Genomic DNA, 22,041 nt, shown 5'->3' with positions numbered 1-22,041 from the left:
GGGACCACAGCCTTAGCTGCTTTTTCTTGCCCCTCTTCGGGACCAAACCCCCCACTTCCCAGAGGGCCTCCTTCCAGGCCGGGCTTCAGATGTTCTTTGAAGTCAGGTATAGTGTGTTGTAGGGGAAAAACGCATAGCAGGGTTTCTGGAAGCTTAGATTCTAGATTCTAGTATAGATTCTAATAAAACAGCTGTGTAACCCAAGTTGTCCAGGAGTTCCCACCCAGCATTAAAGTTCTGAGGTTTGTGTTTGTCAGCTCTTTGTCGAAGGGATGCACACCCAAAGTGAATCAGCACCTGAGAAAGATGAGACAGAGGTGGTGCTGTGTCATTTTTTGAGTGCTGTAGAGTCAAGATGCTAGAGAATGGTCGAGGACCGCATCCGTTTGGATCTCTGAGGATTGGCGAAAACTGGGAAATGACACATTTAAAAATCTGAACACATGTGGCAAAAACATTCAACTTTTCTCAGGTGAATCATTTGGAAATTTTGGAAGTGAACTCTGGGCACACGCAAGAGTTTAAGAAAACAATGTGCTTGGTCTGAAGGGCTTACTTGAACCTCTGTACAATGAAGTCATTGTGTTTGATGTTCTTTTCCAAATTTATCCTGATTGTGAGAATCACCTGTGATGTTTGTGTAAGTGCAGATTCCCTGGATCCCGTTCCAGATCTTTTGCAACATTATGTCCAGGGAAAGGTCCTGGGAATCTTTCTAACAGGGATCCTAAGTGATTCTTCCTTATAAGACACTTTTGCAGAGCATGTGTTTTTCAGTCAGATAGACCCTCCACCACTTAATAGCTTTATAACTTCAGTAATAAACTTCTGAGTTGCAGTTTTCTATATCTGAAGAATGAAGATGATAAGTTCTTTTAATACACCAGAGACTATTAAGTGAGTCTAAGCCCTTTGATAGTAGGATCTTTATCTTAGTCATTTATGTGTCTACAGAGCTTAGTGCTTAGTATTTAATAGGCCCTCCCTCACAAGGGAGAAAGAACTGAGAAAAGAAATAGCATGCCCCCAAAACTCTCATGACATTTCCTCCTCCTCACAGGTTTTTTTTTTTTTTTTCCTCTTATTATCAGTAGTCATTTTGCTGAATATTTTTATTAGAAATAATTATGTTTCTTGATGGTGAAAACAGCTTGGAAATGTTTCTGATTCCTTGATGTAACTTTGAAGTAGTTTCTAACACTAGATTATTAATGAGTTTTAATAGAGGCCAAGTCCATTTCCTGGACTAAATTAATTAAGTCCATTTGTTGGACTTACTGTGTGAACTATTGTTTGTAAATGTTGTTTATCTCTTGTTACTGTGTCAGAATTCTAGATCATGGTGATTGTAAGTTTTTGTTATGCCAGACTTCTAAATCATACGTTCCTAAGGACATATTTAGATTCAGTGTATTCATTATTATAAGACCTCCTATTCCCACCAATGTAAAGAATTTGATTTACTACTGTATTTACGTAAGTTTGAATTCAGAATTCAGGACTGCTGAAGCCGTTTGTGAAAGAATTGGTGTAACATCCATTTAAATACAAAACTAAGAATTAAAATCTGGAAATTATGGTTGTAAAGCACAGTGTAAATGTTATAAATCTAGACAATATAAAAATAACACATCTTACAGAAATCAGAGGGTGGGCGGAAGTAGAAGAAAGCAATTTTCACGTATTTCATGGTAGCAGGTCAAGCCATGTTGTCCAAAATGGAATCATACAGTTTTAAAGTGACTCCTCTCTCTTAATATTTGTATAATATTTTTTCTTAACTTTATAATATTCTTTTAGGAACTGAAATTGCTTTTTGTGAAGAATTATTTTGCCTAGAGATCTGCAGTTTTTTTAGTTCACTTTATTTTCTTTTGCTTCTGTTGAAGGCAGAAAAATTAAGTGTTTTTTGTTAAAAATAGAATGTCTATATGATACCATGGTTAGAAATTATTTATATACATCCCATTTGTATATGTGCATTATATAGATGTATGGAATGATGTATACCTAATAGTAATGAACTTTATTTCGAGGTGGCAGGATTTGGGTTTTTTTTTTTTTTTTTAATTCTTTGTACCTTTCTGTATTGATTGAAATTTTTTCAAGTGCAGGTGTTACTTTTATAAAAACATTATTTACCAGAAGAGAGGTTTGGTTATTACATCATTCGTAGGGAGAGTTCTGGATTTTAGTAAGTAACCCATAAGGTGCTGAGTAATAACTACTGTCATTAACTTGCAATCAATAAATGAGTGCTGCTTTGTTTGCCTTTAGATTTGTTTTATGTTGCTTTATATAGTATCCCTGTGGAGACAATGCAGTGTGATGTCTTTATAGTAAATTTGCCTTGATAAAAATTTTGACTTTGTCACTTAACAACTATGTGAACTCAAATTGTGTTCTGAAACTGGACATTGTGTTTACCTTAGAAGCTTGTCGTAAGGATTCGTATTTGTACTTAATTGACCTAGCCCACTGCCCAGCACCTGAAGTCTGTTCAGTAGAGAGCAGCTATTACTGCTGTTTTAAAAGTACACATTGTATTTGTATACATGCATGTCTTTCTTAAGTAATATCCTTTTTAAAGCCATCACTGTATTATGCTTCTGTTTGACTATCTGCTAGTTACTTAAAGTACTCATACAATGAAATTTTCTCAGGTTTGAACTTCTTGTCCTGGAAGCTGTGCGTCACCATAATGAGGCTTGTAATTCTTGATAACTATGACTTGGCTAGTGAATGGGCAGCCAAATACATCTGTAATCGCATCATTCAATTCAGACCTGGACAAGACAGATATTTTACACTGGGTTTGCCAACAGGTAATATACCATTTTTTTCCATGTTAGGTACTCAGGGTTCTGAGATTGAAGGATTTTCCTTGATAGAATGTTTCCTTTTTATTTCTTGTCATATCACTGATTTAATATATTAGCATATAAAGTCAAATATATAGATATAAATTCTCCATATCTAGTATCTAAATTCCATTACTATTTTCTTTGTTAAAATTCTGTCTCACCTACCACTCCAGAATGCAAAAGGAAATACAGAAATATAGCTCAAGTAAGGGTCATGATATTTTTTTGTCCCTTTTTCCTAGTAGTTTTTTGTTTGTATTTAGAGGTGTTGCTTTCACTATTCAAGAAATATCTTAGGAGATTAGCTTTCTCATTGATTATTAAGAGGTACCTAAAGTATGTACTATTGCCTCTTAATTTTACCTCATGTCATCTTATTTTGTGTGTGTGTGTGTGTGTGTGTGTGTGTTAGTTGCTTAGTCATGTCTGTTGCAACCCCATAGACTGTAGCCCACCAGGCCTCTCTTCATGGGATTCTCCAGGCAGGGACACTGGAGTGGGTTGCCATTTCCTTCTCCAAAAGGGAACTATAGAAGAAAGAAAGTGAAGTCCCTCAGTTGTGTCCGACTCTTTGCGACCCCATGGACTGTAGCCTACCAGGCTCCCCCATCCATGGAATTTTCCAGGCAGGAGTACTGGAGTGGGTTGCCATTTCCTTCTCCATATCGTCTTATTAGCTCTTTGCTATTTCTGTGATTATTTTCTTTCTATCTTAGAAATATAACTGAAAAATTGAAGACTGATGTGTCTGTCTTCATGACAGAAGGAACATAAGCATTAATTATATATTTTGCTGGATTTAGTTCTCTGTTAAGGTTTTTTCTTTAAAAATAACCAAGTAGTGTCATTGATACCATGGCACTTTTATTTGATGTTTTGACTTCCACAGAAAAGAGTATTGGTTCTGGGATGAGAGCTGTTATTGTTTTGATGACTGCAGGGCATTTATTATACACCCTAATTTTTGTTTTCCTTACCTAATGAAAGTAAGGAAATTAATAGCTAACAGTGTTGTTTTGCAGCTCAAATAAGAGAAAGTCCTTTATATATTGTAAACACTATATAACTTTAAGATGCTCATAAATGTGTTTTATTTAAAAAGCATTTTCTCCTTTTTTGCCTTCCCCGATACATGTCAACTCATAAAAGCTACAATCATAATTTTTTTCACTTGCATAATTTCCATGAAGGGTACTCTGACTCACCAAGTTGTTATTTTTGTTTGTTGTTTTGTTTTTTGGTCCATGACAGTAGTTCTTGGTGAGAATGGCAAAGAGCAATTTTTTTTTTAATTGTGTACACTGGAAGTGGGCCCTTTGGCACCCACAGTTTTGATATGTGAGCTGCAGTGTTTGAATAAGACCTCTGTATCCGTTTGCCTTGTATGAACCTAGGCCATGCTCAGACTAGCAGCCTTAATTAACACTCTGTGTTAATTGTGAAGCAATAAACAGTAATTTGAGTGTGGGGACAGAAACACTTCAGAGTCATAAACACCAGCAATGGTAAACATTTTTTGTGTGTATTTAAATATACAACCCTTTTGCATTATTTTGGATAGTATAACTACTTAGTAATACACCTGCCAAAGGTTGATCTCTGAAAGACTTCTATTGACATTTATCTCTTTTCTCCTTCATTGACCAGTGACGGTGTTAATCATGCCCCATCCTCACCCCTGTGCTTTTGAAATGTGAACATACATTTCTGTAATTGTAAATAACATGCTGTGTTATAATTATGCTGCACCAAGCACAATTCTGGGGCTTCCCAGGTGGCACAGTGGTAAAGAATCTCTGTCTGCCAATGCAGGAGACACAGAAGATTCGGATTTGATTCCTTGGTGGAGAAGATCCCCTGGAGTAGGAAATGGCAGCCCACTCCAGTATTCTTGCCTGGAAAAGGCCATGGACAGAGCAGCCTGGCAGGCTACAACCCATGGGGTCACAGAGTCGGACACAACTGTGCATGCACACCCATACAAGTACAGTCAAGCACAGTTCTGGGGAATATGTCTTCAGTATGTATTTATTGAAGTGATGTTGACAAGCATGACATTTAAGGGCCTGCATGCTGTGGGCCTGAGCTGCCTCCCAGATTTAACTCCCACCATTCCCCTACACTGAATCATGGTAGGCAAGTTAGACTGCTTGTAGTTGAAAGAACAGGCCTGAACTTGCTGGCTTTCCTTTCACTAGTGTTGCTAATGTGCTGTATAATAAAAACTTTGTGAGCTCCAGAACCAGGCAGAATCTCTTAAATCTCTGACTTCACTGCCATGTGTGTGATATTTCACACATTCCTTAATTTTTTTGACCCAGTTTTTTTCACCTTCAAAATGGGAAACATGATGCCGGTTTCCCAGACTTGTGAGACTTACATTAGCTAACAGATGAAACACCAGTGTAGCATCTAGCACATGGTAGGCATACAAATGTCATCTCTGAACCTCCCCCATCTTTTTTCTATTTTCAGTCAAGACTTACCCCATTCTTTGATTGTGGGAATTTCACCTCTTCTTCAAAGACTCCATTGAAATGCTATTTTTGATCCTCCTTTCAACAACCAAGACTGTAGTCTTTCCTTTGATTCATTATGCTTCTCCAGATCTCTCATAGTTTATTTTATAATATTTTTCCTTGCGTTATGGTTATTTAGTACTTGTCTATCCATATCTTGTGAGTTCTTCCATGGTAGAAAGAGTCCTAATCTTTGTTTGATCTGAAACATAGTAAACACTTACTGAATTAATTATGTTCAGTTCAGTTCAGTTCAGTCGCTCAGTCGTGTCTGACTCTTTGCGACCCCATGAATCGCAAATGAGTATTGCAAAGCAAATATATTAAAATGAAGTTTCTTTTACCAGTTCACCCTGTATCATATCTTTCTTTTTTTTTTCTATTGTTTTTTTTTTCTATTCAGCCATTTTGATTAAAACGTAGAAAATGAATGTATTTTTGTCATCACTATTGTAAAAACTTTTTAAATTTTTCTTCATATGCTCTTAAATTATGGAGGGAATCCTGTAACTCTTCTCTTGACATCAAAAGATAGACAGAGAAAATTTGTTATGTTCCTAGAAAGGAATAAAGAAAAGTATACTTGTCCATCTTTTATCCTGGTCTCATGTTAGTGGGCTGTAGTTCTTTGATAAGGAATTAGAAAGTTTGACAACATAAATTTTAAATTATTTATGACAATTTAAAACAATTTGTGCTTTTAACTTTAAGAAAACCTATTAATCTTCTGTTCTCTGAACCTGTCTGCGTGATATTTAGCTACTTCTATTATCCTATCATCTTAAATGAGAGGCAGTTTTTTTTTACTATTCCAGATTTCTTCTGTATTTGATGTTGTTGTTGTTTTTGGTTGTTTGTTTTGTTTTGCCAGATGCTGTTCAGTTCTGCCATACTTCTCCCTGCTTCTTGAATAGAAACTTTAATGTGTCTGTTTTTTATTTTGCTTTGTGATGGTAGGTGGGTTAAAAATCCAATACTGTGACCAGGATTGTGTGGGCCAGGTTGTTTGTTATAAGAATGCAGTCAGTTTAGTCTTTGAATTTGTAGTTTAAAAAAATGAAGCAATTTTGAAAACATTTGCAAGGTGCTGAATTCACTTATCTTTATTGTGTCATTTCATGGAGCTCTTGTCAATCAGATCTTAATTTTATAAAACATATGAAAGAATCACATTTATAAAACAATAATATTAAGAGCTCAGATGAAGTATCCAAAGCCAAGATCCCATTTCCTAGAAACCATTTTACTTTATACATTTTAGCTGATATATGTTGACAGTAACACAAAATGAGAAGCAGGAATTCCAGTTAAAAAAGGATAAGGTTCCTCACTCAGTCCTTGCCACTTTCTATTTTGAAAGTAGAGGCAATATTTAAACTCAGCTCTGGTTTCCCCTTTGATTTCATTAAATGGTCAACACTTGACCTATTTACATATCGTTTGTGCTACAAATCCCTCCCTAGATAAAGATTTTTTCTCTATCAGTGGGATGTTTATTTTTCTTTTAATTGAAATGTGTGCTCTCTAGAAGTTTCTAGTCTTGGAATATACACCATTAATTCCAGATATCCAACAATATAAGAATTTTCCAAGCTGTAATTTAAGCTGACAGATTCTCAGCTTTATTCAGCAAATTCTGATTTCCTAAAATTTTAGGGTATCTTATAAAGAGACTAGTTCAACATATATTCATTAATTGAATATGTATTTAAATTAATAATCATTTGCCTAATATGTATAAAATACCATTAAGTAAGATGAGAATAAAGTTAATATATACTCTTTTAAAAATTAGACTGTTAGAAAATGGAATCTTTATCTGTTTTAGGGAGTACACCTTTAGGATGTTATAAAAAACTTATAGAATATCACAAGAATGGAGACCTTTCTTTTAAATATGTGAAGACCTTTAACATGGATGAATATGTAGGTAAGCTATATTGTTTGAATATATTATTTGGACATGTTATATTTTAAATTGAGTATGTTTTGAGAATATTAACATTATTTAAATTTGTTTTGAATGACTATATTTCTAGAGTATAACGTACCACCTTGTAGTGGGGTTGGAAGGTTATGTAAAAATGTCTATATTTATGTAATGACAGCATGACACAGTGGAAGGACCATGGGACTGGAAATTAGAAGATCTGCACTAATCTTCAGCTGTGCTACTTACCAGTCCTGGCTCCATCAACTTTGAGCCAATTCATTGACGTTTCTCATTCTTTTTTTTTCTTTTTCCCTCAAAACAAAGTTAAAACCAGTGTGGGGATAAAGTAATTAATATGTATGTAAAGTAATTAGTAAAATTTTTTCAAATATAAGGCTATTTATATTTGTAGCCTTGAAGCTTTTATAATTTATTCATTGTTAACTTGCTTGTGCTTCCTTGATGGCTCGGCGGGTAAAGAATCTACCTACAGTGCAGGAGACGTTGGTTCGATCCCTGGGTTGGGAAGATCCCCTAGAGAAGGAAATAGCAACCCACTCTAGTATTCTTGGCTGAAGAATCCCATAGAGAAGGAGCTGGCAGGCTATAGTTCCTGGGGTCACAAAAAGTCAGACACGACTGAGCAACTAAGCACAACTTGCTGAACTGGAAACATATGAACTCTGTGTTAACATTTACATTTTATTTGTGTATATTTTTAATGGTAGCACGACTGCCAAAGAACCGTCGTAGTTAAGTATACCTTGCATGCAAATAGAAATAACAGAAGAGGAAAATGGACAAAGATTTCGGTTGTGTAGCCACTTAATTTGGAGAAGGAAATGGCAAGTCACTCCGGTATCTTGCCTGGAGACTCCTGTGGACAGAGGAGCCTGGTGGGCTGCTGTCCATAGTGTCACATAGAGTCAGACACGACTGAAGTGGCTTAGCGTGCATGTATGCATTGGAGAAGGAAATGGCAACCCACTCCAGCATTCTTGCCTGGAGAATCCAGGGACGGAGGAGCCTGCTGGGCTGCTGTCTATGGGATCACACAGAGTCGGACATGACCGCAGCGACTTAGCAGCAGCAGCCACTTAATTTATATTGAATTTAAGACATAAATCAATCTTACTGGTTAAATTTTATATTTGAGAAGTGGAATATAGTGATTAAATGCACATGAATTAGATTTCTATGTTCCAGCACCTCCATGAGCTTCCTGACCCTAGGAAAGTGACTTAGCTTTTCAGTGTTTCTGTTCATCTATAAAGTGAGGTTCATACTAGTATTTCTACAGATGTTGTACACATTGAGTTAATACATACATTTACCGTGGTTAAAATAATGTCTGACATAATAAGCATTTATTCCATATAAAAATGCTTTTAAATTGAATATGGCATAGAAAGATTATATAAATAGCATTTGTGGCTTAATCAGAAGAGTCAACTTTAGATTTATTTCTGAAAATAGTTATATTTTTATTCATTAACTTTGTGTTTAGGACTTCCCAGAAATCATCCTGAAAGCTACCATTCTTATATGTGGAATAACTTTTTTAAGCATATTGATATAGATCCTAATAATGCTCATATCCTTGATGGGAATGCTACAGATTTGCAAGCAGAATGTGATGCATTTGAAAAGAAAATAAAAGAAGCTGGAGGAATTGATCTTTTTGTTGGAGGTATGTAAAACATTTTGTCATTAGTCATTTGTTAGAACTTGGATTAGGTGCTTTAAATTTAAAAAAAAACTTACCTTTGTGTAATGTGAAGAACATCTGTGACTGCCCGTAATACCCATTTATTTAGCTATTGATATCCGTTTTACTTTATATTCATCAAAAAATAATTTTAATGTTGCAGGGGGAATTGTTTAAATTGTGGCTTGAGAAATAGCTCCTAATCCCTGTTGAAGTCTTATAATTAGCTCTTTAGAACTGACACTTTACCACATCTTAGAAAAGGAATGATGTGTTTCTTTTCCTAAATGATACTCTTATTCTTTTACTGTTTCTTTAAAATTACAACCCAGGTTTCTTATCAAATACAGCATTAAATCTCTAAAAGTTTGCATATGTTACAGGTGGATTTTAACATTTTTCTACTGACCATTAAATGGCTTCATTTCACCAAGAAACGTGTCAAGAATGTCAGATTTTGTTTATCATCAGCCTTTAGCTAGTATGAATTGAGCTTTATAATTGTCTTAATAAGATCTAAATAAATGTATAATTAAAGTTCCACTTAAAATGTCTATGTACACGTGTGCGCACACACCCACGTATACATATGTGTGTGTGTATTGTGTCTTCCTGATCTACCATTGAAGAGAGGTGAAAGAGTCTGTACCTTTGTAATGACAGTATGATTTTCTGTCATCACAGTGCAGCATCTGAATAGTACAACATCATGTAAACAAACCAAAAATTTTTTTTGCCAGATTCTTTAGTATTCACCTAGACATACTAAAAGCTCTAAATTAACACTGGATATCTAGAGGTAGACATATCTGTTAGATCTAGATATGTCTTATGATTTATTAGAAGATGCTCAAAATTTTATGAATTAGACCTGGTTAACTTATGGTTGAGGTAGGTGGTCAAGTATTTTTGGGGTGTTTGGTTGCCTTTGAGGAAAATTGGATTTTATAGTTAGACAAAAACTAGCATCCAGTTTTGGCCACCTACTTATCTGTAAGATCTTGGGAAATTTATTGACTTCAGTAAATTAGTTCAGTATACTAATTAAGTATAATTCATCCTTTGTAAAATAGGATTAATATTAACCATTTCAAAATTGATAAGAATTAACCATCTTATACTGTGTAAAATGCCTAGTGAAGTACTTGGTATATAGTTGGCATTCCATTAAGTGTTACTCTACTCTTTGTCTCTGAGGTATAGTTTGTAAAGTGATTTTTTCTTAACATATTGAATGTCCTGCTGTTTTACTGATTTACCTCTAAGGATATCTGGCAAGAATGAAGTTTTTCTCATTGAGGAAATTGTTATCTACCAAGCAGAACTAATATCAATTACTGCCTTAAATATAGGGGATGGTTTTTATTTGAGCAAGAATTCAAGTTAGACTCTTGCTTTTCAAAGTAGAAAATATTTATGTTTTAAATAAAACTTACTAATATTACTTCAGTATTCCTGGAAAATATTTGCATTCTAGTTTTGTCCATATGGCTCAATTCTGGGATAATTATCATTTGAACCTACCAATACCAAGGCAAGGCAGTACATTTGAAATGTTTGTGTGCACTACTGATGTATTCTTTAGATTTTATAAACTCTATACCAAAATAAGGTAAAATAATATACCTAACTTGTTCATCTTAGTTATGTCAAGAAGCATTTTCACTCATTCACTCATTTATACGAGAAGAGAACAGCTACTCACGCCAGTATTCTTGGAAAAGGCAATGGCACCCCACTCCAGTACTGTTGCCTGGAAAATCCCAGGGACGGAGGAGCCTGGTAGGCTGCAGTCTATGGGATCACTAAGAGTCCGACAGGACTGATCGACTTCACTTTCACTTTTCACTTTCATGCATTGGAGATGGAAATGGCAACCCACTCCAGTGTTCTTGCCTGGAGAATCCCAGGGACAGGGGAGCCTGGTGGGCTGCCGTCTATGTGGTCACACAGAGTCGGACACGACTGAAGTGACTTAGCAGCAGCCAGTATTCTGGCCTGGAGAATTCCATGGACTGTATAGTCCATGGGGTCACAAAGAGTCAGACATGACTGAGTGACTTTTCACTCATACCATTATACAAAATGATACAGCAGTTATTAAAACTTCAGTATTAAAAAATGACTACATGGATAACATAAATAGTATTTTTTTTACTTTAATGGAGGGCTTATTTTTTCCTGTTAATTCATTGATCTTACAAAAGGCTTCTTGTGACAAATCCTTTGGCATCTTAATGCCAAGAAATAGAATTTACTGGGGGGAAAAAACTTGATAAGAGCTCTTTAAGTCCATTTTTTCCCTTTGCCTACTTTCCAGAAAATATTTTAGCTTAATGTAATGTTTAATGTTTAGTTTTGCTTTTCAGATACTTCTAGTAGAACTTTCTTTTTTCCTCATAGCTTTAAGTCACTTCTTGTTTCTTTTTAGCTAAATTTTTTGGTGCATTTCCTCAAATAACCCACCTTAGTTCTCTCCCTTTGAAACTAATAGCACATAATCATAATTGTTTATTAATGACTCTTATTACTAAAAATGACTTAATATTGTTTTTTAACCAATTTTTGTCTTAAACTTCCTCTAGTTCTCCCCTTGCAAAAAAAACAAAACCAAATCTAAGATTTCCTTTCCTCTTCCATTAACACCTTCACTGTAGTCATGGGCCAATCCAGGGTCTGACAGTTTGTGTTTATCATCCAAGGGACATATAATAGTATGTAGAGAATGAAGGGTTGGCTTATTACATGTTCTTTGGACTTTTCCCTGTTTGGAATACCCCATTACTGGATGTGTCTCATGAAAGAATCTCATTTGATTCTTTGCCTTTGTTGATCTAGGTTGTTATCATTGGATTTTCAAGATGAGGCTTGGTATCTGGGTCTTACCACTTACCCTTCTTTTGTTCCAGGGTTTGGTTAATAAAAACACTAAGAACTGAGCCAAATGGGATCAAAATATCAGCCTTATTGAAGGTAAAGTTGAATTAGAGATGGCAGGTTGGGCTTGAGGCTAGAATGGGGTTGCCTACTTCTCCCCTCTGAATTGGAAATAATAAGACCAGAGAAGAGCTGCAGAGTAACCACCATAGCTCACTCCTAGGAAATGGAGCAAGAGTTCCTGTCCCTCTACAGATAGGAGAAAGGAGGAAATACACTCCCAGAAATTCCTCTGATGAGAGAGTGTTGGGAGAAAGAATAAGGTGTATCATGCAATTTCTGATCCAACAATAAAATACATAAACATGGAAATCTATAAATAGATTCTAAATGCATTATTAACTTTAAAATGATCTTAAGATAATTTGTGCTTAAAAGGTAAAATTAAAAGATGATGGGAAGAGTTTAACCCTCTACTTTGGTTACATGATTAGATTCTTTGATTTGCAAGTAACTATAATCTGCTAATGGGACCAAAAGTGAGTTTATTGGGATGATTCTGGAGTAATTCACAGAATTGATACTAGAGTTGAAAAAATACGTCTTTAGAAGAACAAGAACCATAAGCCTCAGATCACTGAAGCAGGGACTCACCTGAGCCTCTCCTGCAGTGCTATCATCAAATTTTGATGCCTCAGCTCTAGATGACTTCTTTCTTTTTGTATCCCTTGGTCAAATTTCAGATTTCTAGAGAGAAATTCTGATTGTTTCAGCTTAGCACAAGTACTTATCTCTAGACCAGTACAGTTCTGCCTAAAAGAGATGAGATATAGGGTGTTATAATTGATCTAGGCCCTGTTGTAAGGGGATCAGAGAAGGGAAGGAGGAGGAAAAAACTATACTGAACATACCAAAGAATACCAGCCTCCTTTCATTTATTCATCTGTTACTTATGGAGGGCCTTCTATGTGTCATGTGTTCTAAATATCAGGATATAGTAGTGGAAAAAAAAGTCTTTACTTTCATGAAGTTTACCTTCTAGCCCACAGAACTATAGACACAAGGAAGACACACAACTCGGACTCAGAGGTTTTAGGGATGTTTCATAAGGGTGTTGATACCTTAGTATAGACTCAAAGACTGAATAAGAATTAAGCATGGTTTTTAGAGTTGATGATTATTTTAAAGAAAATTTGATAAAGCTTTATAAAAAATTCTGAACATTTAAAAAATACAGTTTTATATCCAGAAGTTCAATTTCTGGTAATTACTCATGGTCATTAAGGGGCTGTATTGACTCCTCTCCATCATGAGCCTTTGTGGTTAACTTCAGCTTTGCTGTACACTTCTGTAGGACTCAAATCACCAGTGAGACCACTAGAATTGATCTTGGAGGACTTCCTATTTTTTCTGGAACTCTTTGTTTTCCTATTTCTATCCTTTCCTCTATAGAAAAAAATAAAAGTATCTGGGCAGATTTATACTGAAGAGGAAAGGCAGAACAGTTTTACAAATCTAGAGAGAGAGATATCTATGGTTTAAAATTCCCAAGCACATACATACTTAATAGTGGAAACAAAGCATGCATATTAACCACATATAGGTCTGGGCTTTATGTACTAGATTAAAAGTTAATCCTGTATTACTAAAGATTTCCTTAGATTAACGGCTTCACAGCTGGTGCTAGTGGTAAAGCACCTTCCTGCCAATGCAGGAGACATAAGAGGCCCAGGTTTGATCCCTGGGTCGGAAAGATCCCCTGCAGGAGGAAATGGCAAACCACTCCAGTATTCTTGCCTGGAGAATCCCATGGACAGAGAAGCCTGGCAGGCTATAGTCTGTGGGTTTGCAAACAGTCGGATACGACTGAAGCAACTTAGTACGCATTGTGCTTTGGTAGTTCGTATCTTGGGCTTCCCTGGTAGTTCAGTAGTAAAAAACCTGCCTTCCAATGCAGGAGATGTGGGTTCCATCCCTGGATTGGGAAGATCCCCTGGGGAAGGAATTGGCAACCATCTCCAGTATTCTTGCCTGGGAAATCCCACAGAGAGAAGATCCTGGCTTGTTGCAGTCCATGGGGTTGCAAAGAGTTGGACATGACTTAGCGACTAAATAAGTTGATACCTGCTTCCTAAGGTTTTCATTTCTTTCTTCCTTCAAAACCAGGTTACTCTTTGTCATATTTTACCTTGTTGTGGCCTGGGGAAAAGTTTTTAGAATTATGTATTAAGAATCAATAAGATATACCTGCTGCTGCTGCTGCTAAGTCACTTCAGTCGTGTCCGACTCTGTGCGACCCCATAGACAGCAGCTCACCAGGCTCTGCTGTCCTTGGGATTCTCCAGGCAAGAACACTGGAGTGGGTTGTGTGTCATTAAATATGCAGAATATAAATATGACAGATATTTTGACCCAGAGAACTTGTGGGTTTATTTTTTGATTGAAGTTGCCAGAAATCTGACTAGCAAGTAGGGTCCATGTATGTAAAACTTGATTTAGTAATAACTACACAGAAAGATTCTTAATTTTATAAAAAGATTTACCTCCAATTTCCTTCAAATAAGAAATGTCATATTCTTACCTATATTTTAGAGACAGTCTTGAGTATTAGAGCTGGTAGTAGATCTCCTCAAAGTAGTGTTTTCAAATTGTGGTTGTCACAGATTATTAGCTTATGAAATCAGTATGGTCAGTCACATTCAGCATTTCCCTTTTGTAAATGGAATGGATTCAAAAGTAGCTTGAATGACTCCTAGTAAGAGTAAGTATTATTTCATGCAGTTCTTATTTTAATTGTATTTATATGTGTACTAGATTGCAATGTCAAATGTATTTCTTGCTATAGGTTACAGTCAAAAAAAGTTTGAAGAAAACTATTGCCTTAGATAATAACTTGTCCAATGTAGACATTTTATAAACTGTACTATAGAGAGGTCCTGTAGTTAATTGCCCTATCTAGACTAAAAAGCAAGCAAGTTAAAGTGTGACTATAAAGACTACTAGGTTAGGAATCAGAAGATTTAGACTGAGTTTAGTCTTAGTTATTTACTAAATTATTACCTTGAACAAGTCATATATTATCCTTGAGCATCAGAGTTTCCTTTGAGTTTAAAAAATAGGTGGGGGAGATGAGGTAAATAGATATGCCTAATCTGACTGTATTACAAGATTGTTAAATATGTCTGATGTTGAGATGATGCATGTGAAAATGCTTTACACACTATAAAGTATTATTCTAATATAAAGTGATACTTAATTTTGCTATTAGAATCATGCTAGCTCAATGCTAAGCATATGGAAAACATTGAAATACTTGTTGAATCAAATATAGGAACAAATATCTTACTGCAGCATTAGAAATTCAGCTGTCAGATAAAACAAGGTAAGTGTGTTTATGACTATTTCTTTGGTCTTAAAATCACGTTTAACTTTGAGAAAACTTATTTATGTGAGAAACCTTATTTACTTATGTGTATATGTGTGTATGTATGTATTTCTTTTGAAAGGAATTGGTCCAGATGGTCATATTGCTTTCAATGAGCCAGGATCCAGTTTAGTATCAAGGACAAGATTAAAGACTCTAGCAATGGACACCATTTTGGCAAATGCTAAATATTTTGATGGAGATTTATCAAAAGTGCCAACTATGGCTCTAACAGTTGGTGTGGGGACAGTGATGGATGCTAGAGAAGTAAGAATTAAATGTTCTTTGATATTTTTCTTTTGATGTTTGTAGATTTTGGAGAAATTATGTTGTCAAATAAGTGATGTTTTGATTTAATCATATTTGCAATATAAATTGTTGTTTAGCTTTCAGTAATTGCTGTCAGGCTCATTGCCATGTTTAGAATTCAAGTAAATTAAGTCTTTGGAGCTGGAAATTAAAAATTAGGCACCACCTCTTTTGAGGTACTGCTTCACTTGCCTCTTCCTGTTTCACAATTTGATGTCCTAACATCACACTTTATATAAAAGGACTTGTTACAGGAAAGATGCAGTTCTAATTAACATTAAACTGCTTTTGGAGCCTGAAAGTAATTTAGTGTCATGTGCTTCTTGACTGTAGAAGCATAGCTTAGTTGGTTTCCAGTGGATAAAGAACCCCTCTAAGACGTGATCTGTTCTAAATTTGGTATGTTTAAGAAGGTAAGAGTTCTGAACAGTAGACTCTTATATTTTTTAGTTTTTAATCTTTTATTTCCTGCCCTGAGAATAACAGACAAAATTATAGTCAGCTCATGATTATAAGTAGTTAAATTATATGGAAACCCCGAAACTCCATCCCTTTCTGGCAGCAGGATTGGATAGGTTCAAGGGAAAGAGTATAGACAACGTATGGTGAATAAGTAACTGATCTTGATATAAATATATCTAGGCTTGAATACGTAAACAGAACTGTCATTCAGAATGCAGGAGTTTTTCATGTGAAAATAATAATTGGTTTATGAAAAAGACCTTTTTCCTAGTAAATAAATTGAAAATAATTCAGAGCAATCTTAGTTCTAAAATATAAAACTCAAAGTTACAGGAAAAGATTCTTACATTTAGCAAGATTTAAGTTATAATGCAATTCTTACACTAATTCTTAGAAGAGAGTTATTTCAGACATTTGATTTTTTCTTTTGTTCAGGTTTTCCAACAAAATTACATGATGCCATTCACTTCATAGTATTTATTCCCAGCATGATTATAGAGAAAATTGTGACAAAACTAGGGCTTCATCATTTTCCTAAGGGCTTTAATGCTTTATCCTATATCATTCTTTTTTTTTTTAATTGAAGTATAGTTGACCTACAATATTGTACTAGTTTCCAGTGTATAGCAAAGTGATTCAGTTCGGATATATATATATTTTTTCAGATCATTTCTACATAGAGTAAGTCCTTGTTACATAGTTTGTGTCTTTTAATTTCATATTTCTAATTTATCCCCCTTTCCCTTTGGTAGCCATAAATTTGTTTTCTGTGTCTGTGAATCTGTTTCTGTTTTATATAGATTCACTTGTATTATTTTTTAGGTGCCACATATGAGTGCTATATTTGTCTTTCTCTGTATGACTTACTTCACTTAGTACGATATTCTCTAGGTTCATCCATGTTACTGCAAATGGCACCATTTCATTTTTTTTTTATAGCTGAGTAATATTTGTGTGTGTGTGTGTATACACTCAAGCCACATCTTCTTACACCGACCCTCTGCTGATGCACACTTGGGTTGTTCTTGTTGTCTTGGCTATTGTAAATAATGCCGCTGGATTTTTCATAACATTCTTTTGAAAGAAGTATCACACGATTATACTTAATGATTTGCTTATCTTCAATTTTAATGGGCTTAATGTGTATAGATTTTCATCTGCTTGTAGTTTTAACTCTGATGTCAATTATTCTTCAATGATGTTTCCAATAACTGCAAGTACGTGTAAAATTTGGATCCATGTGTGGGGCATGCCTCTGTTGAGTGCAAAGTAGGTTTGACTGGGAGATTAAGTCTTCAGTGCATCAGTGAGTATCTTCACATTTGGGCAGCTCAGATAATGAGGACCTTCCGTGCACATGTTGGAAGTGACACCTGTAAGTTATTACAGATTTCTTAAGACTTAGGAATTATCTACTAGATCGTGAACCACAGAGGTCACTGCCCTCAATTTTCACTCCTTTCTTGCCTTGAGGCCTTACACTGATGTTAATTGTGAAATGTTATACTTTATCTAGTCCTTGCTTAGCTAAAATAGCACCACTTTTCAGCTTTCAGAGCTCCCTCTTCTGACCATAATCCTCATAATCAAAATTACTTTTACTCTGTTTTACTGTACTGTTCTCTTTATAACACTTTTTGCAGTTTATAATTGTTTTTTGTGTTTAGTTGTTTAATATCTTTTCCTCACTAATTTATAATCTCCAAGCGTTATTGGGTTATGTATGTCTAACATAGTACATTGCCTGTCACATATATTATTCAGTTACTGTTAGAAACAGTTTAAATGAGTTATTTTTGCCCATAATTCATTTTAGACAGGTTGGTTCTATCCACAGCTTGGCTGTCTCCCTATCAGATCTGATTTTTACTAACTTTTGGCTGTTTGACGAAAGCCAAATTTACCCTCAAAGTATTAAAATTGATTTTTACTGAGATTTAAGATAATGCTTATATTTTTAAGGTAATTTCAAAAAGTTCAGTTCAGTTGCTCAGTCGTGTCCGACTCTTTGTGACCCCATGAATCACAGCATGCCAGGCCTCCCTGTCCATCACCAACTCCCGGAGTTCACCCAGACTCACGTCCATCGAGTCAGTGATGCCATCCAGCCATCTCATCCTCTGTCATCCCCTTCTCCTCCTGCCCCAATCCCTCCCAGCATCAGAGTCTTTTCCAACACCACAGTTCAAAAGCATCAATTCTTCGGCACTCAGCCTTCTTCACAGTCCAACTCTCACATCCATACATGACCACTGGAAAAACCATAGCCTTGACTAGACGGACCTTTGTTGGCAAAGTAATGTCTCTGCTTTTGAATATGCTATCTAGGTTGGTCATAACTTTCCTTCCAAGGAGTAAGCGTCTTTTAATTTCATGGCTGTAATCACCATCTGCAGTGATTTTGGAGCCCCAAAAAATAAAGTCTGACACTGTTTCCCCGTCTATTTCCCATGAAGTGATGGGACCAAATGCCATGATCTTCATTTTCTGAATGTTGAGCTTTAAGCCAACTTTATCACTCTCCACTTTCACTTTCATCAAGAGGCTTTTGAGTTCCTCTTCACTTTCTGCCATAAAGGTGGTGTCATCTGCATATCTGAGGTTATTGATACTTCTCCCGGCAATCTTGATTCCAGCTTTTGCTTCTTCCAGCCCAGCGTTTCTCCTGATGTACTCTGCATATAAGTTAAATAAGCAGGGTGACAATATACAGCCTTGATGTTTCAAAAAGAAAAGGCACAAAATTGTTTTTAACTGTTGTAGCATCTTTAAAATTGTTATATATAATAATTTGAATATTTATTTTTGTGATGACCATTAAAACTTAAAAATCCACTTTTGATTTTGTTGATTACTGAATATCAGACATCACCAATGATTTCTTAACTGTTAAAACCATCATCCTTTTACAAGTCTTATCCTACTGGGCCTCTTTTTCATCATCTATTCCTATTTCTTCTGTCATAAAACTACTATTCTTCTTCCTTTCTGACCCATTGTTTCCCAGTCAGTCCTCCATCTGCCTTGGGTTCTCATCCTAGCACTGTATATTCATTATGCATACTTTGGGGCAGTCTTCTCAGTGACCTCTTTGTGTGCATGTTTTTGTTTGTTTGTTTAATTAACACATCAGTAGCAGTCTCACTTTGTAATACTCTTCTCAGAAGGTTTAGTACTATTCCAGAAAGATCAACTGTGCTCAATACAGTGATAACTACCAATCTTTAGCCAGTTCTTTTTCTGAAGCTGCAGAATTCATATTTTCAAGTGACTCCTTTAATTGTTCAAAATTCATCTTTCTACCAAAATTGTCTTTGCCTCCCTTGGTGAATAGAAACACTCTCCATGAAAATTATCTGAGCTTGAAACTTTTGTCATTTAGGCTTCTTCACATCTTATCAGTCACTACATTCCACCATTTAACTTAGAGATAAATTAAGGGACCAGCTCTCATCAGAACTGCCTTATTTCTGGTCTATATCAGTTTTTATTTTTGAGGATTATTGCAAACCCATTCTAAACTTCATGCCTATCTCCTTTACCTATCCCATTCTCTATATTACAGCCCAATTTTTTTAAAAAAAAAAACATAATTTAGTTATTACTTGTGTATGTAATGAGTCTCTGATTCCCTGCTGCTTCATCACAAGATGATATCCAGCCCCTTTGTTGGGCATGAAAAGACTCATATTCAAATTTCAGTCAGTTTTTAGCCACTTCCATTCATTACCCTATGGTTCAGCCTTACCAAATTTCTAGCTTTTTATTGACCACCCATAATTGTCTGAAATGCCCCCTTTTCTGCTTATCCTTAAAGGCTTGGTTTCAGACAGGAGCTACTCTTAAATCTTGTTCACATTTATTCCTTAAATCTTGTTCTCTTATTCCTTGAAAATAGTGGAACAGATAGAGTAGAAATGATCACATTAGTAACATCAGATCACATTATGAGAACAATGTTTTTCAATTCCTGATTCTCCAGATATGTCTTCATAATTCTCAATTAAAGGTTATATATGTCTTATTGTAGTTGTTAAGGATGTGGTTGCTGGAATCAGACCTCTTGTTTATATAGTAGCCTTACCAAGACCTTCAGCAAGGTACTGAATATCTGTGCCTCAGTTTATCTATAAAATAGGAAAATAAGAATAGTATTTATTCTTATGCTGCTGTTTTGAGGAGTTAAATGAGATGATTCATAGAAAGTGCTATGTTCAGTGTTTAACTTTGAAACCACCAAATCGTCTTAAAACTCCTGAAATGAAATAATGTCCATTTCAATAAATATCTGTCATGCAATTATCACTACATATTCCCATTTAATGGTGTTAAAGTTGCTTTAAACAGACTTTTCAAATGCTAGTATAAGGATTTATGCCAGATTGCATAATAATCACTTAAGGGACCCTGATTCTTGGGTTCTAATTCCAAAGATTCTGAATAGAAGACAGGGCAAAGAACTTGAATATTTTGTTGTTGTTGTTGTTTTAACTCCTGTGTCTTTAATTTCCAATAAGGAAAACTAATTAATAAAGCCACTAATCAGTGTTGTGCTTACATTATATCAAGCATTTTTAATGTTTAAAAGAATGCTTTTAATCATAGGTGCTTTTAATTATAGGTGGTTTTAATTTAAAAATGCCTTTAATTATAGGCATACTAATTCTTCACTGAACTGAGATTTCTATACTTAAATAAAGTAGGTATTTGTAATCTTTTACCACTTTGGGGTTGCTTTTTTTCCCAGAATTCATCAGAACTTTGAATTTTTTTTTTTTTAATGGGCTGTTTTTAATGCAGGGGCTTTTCTTCCCTCGAAACCCAATTCTCAGCAAAAAAAGAAAAAAACACAAAAAACTGAAAAACCCCTACAAAAACTTTAAAAAAAAAAAAAGGCAGCAAAGGGTAGTTTTCATCTGGTGTCTTTTATTTAAGTTTTTTAAGTTAAGAAAAAGCTGGTGACATATTTATACGTTTTTGTGCAAAAATAAATGAATGGCAATAGATTTAAAAAAAATCTTATTATGTACTTCTGTGTGAAAAAGTCTGTATAATATTTCCCTTAAATATGCATTATTTTACTTGTGAGTTTTTTACTGAATTAATCTGAAATGTACAAGCCCTGGATTTGCTACAGAGTGAGAACTTATTTTATTTTTTTTTTATTTTTAATTTTGGAAATTCTGCAGAAATCAGAACTCTTACCTTGGTTTGAACTAAAGAGGGGACATGGGGAGGGGAGGGGTGGGTTTGTCCAGCATGCTTGTATGTATATTTCAGAACCTTTTTTAAATGTAAAGGCTGTACATTTCTGGGAAGTTCTGAATTTCTTTTGTTTCCTTTTTCCTTCAAGCATTTTGCAGTGAGCTTCTTTTATATATAGCAAACAATTTGAAAGAATACAAAAATATGTGAAGTTCATTTAAAAAACTACAGTAGAGCGCTGGTACAGTACACTAAAAGACTTTGATAAAAGAAACAATACTAAAAAGCCTCCATTTTAAATGTCATTCATATATACCTTGTGAATGAGAGCTATATACTTTTACACACTTTTTTAGAGGAATAAATTATTGAATTACTGAAACATTGAGTGGCTTTTTTTCCCCCTTCCATCCTGCTTTTGTAGTAAAAATGATTACGCCTATTCAAAAGGTGTTATGCACTATGGATTGAACAGCCCTTGACCAGGAGCCAGGCTCTGCCTTCCAGAGTAAAGTTTTACTCCCCTGATCACTACATCTGATAGCTGTTACAGGTTTCACATACTCCAAGATACAAGTGCATTCATGGATCAAGGTTTAGAATGAGCACACATACACAGCTTTGGAATTGGAGCTCTGGTGTTTTTCCTTCACTGTTTTGAGTGGATCGCTCCAACAATGATCTACTGTCTTCCAGCTCTTAAGGCTGCAGTCAGTCCTAGACTACAAGTCTGTTTTCTG

The 22,041-nt window shown here is 35.2% G+C and overlaps 1 protein-coding gene across 2 annotated transcripts in view; it reads left to right on the top strand.

Moving 5' to 3' along the window:
• GNPDA2 (glucosamine-6-phosphate deaminase 2) overlaps window positions 1-22,041 on the top strand; it is a 30,865-nt gene that overhangs the window by 600 nt on the left and 8,224 nt on the right. The window contains exons 2-5 of one of the 2 annotated variants that reach the window (XM_010858858.1): window positions 2,664-2,825; window positions 7,212-7,313; window positions 8,824-9,006; window positions 15,408-15,592. In XM_010858858.1, the coding sequence (XP_010857160.1) occupies window positions 2,702-2,825; window positions 7,212-7,313; window positions 8,824-9,006; window positions 15,408-15,592 (594 nt within the window). In that variant the 5' untranslated portion in view covers window positions 2,664-2,701. The remainder of the gene's footprint in view (window positions 1-2,663; window positions 2,826-7,211; window positions 7,314-8,823; window positions 9,007-15,407; window positions 15,593-22,041) is intronic. The other variant, XM_010858859.1, reaches the window with a different exon arrangement.

This window comes from Bison bison, unplaced genomic scaffold (genome assembly GCF_000754665.1).
Source record: "Bison bison bison isolate TAMUID 2011002044 unplaced genomic scaffold, Bison_UMD1.0 scf7180017864451, whole genome shotgun sequence".
Classification (NCBI taxonomy): domain Eukaryota; kingdom Metazoa; phylum Chordata; class Mammalia; order Artiodactyla; family Bovidae; genus Bison; species Bison bison.
The sequence above is the reverse complement of the archived record's forward strand: the minus strand, read 5'-3'. Positions and strand labels throughout refer to the sequence as shown.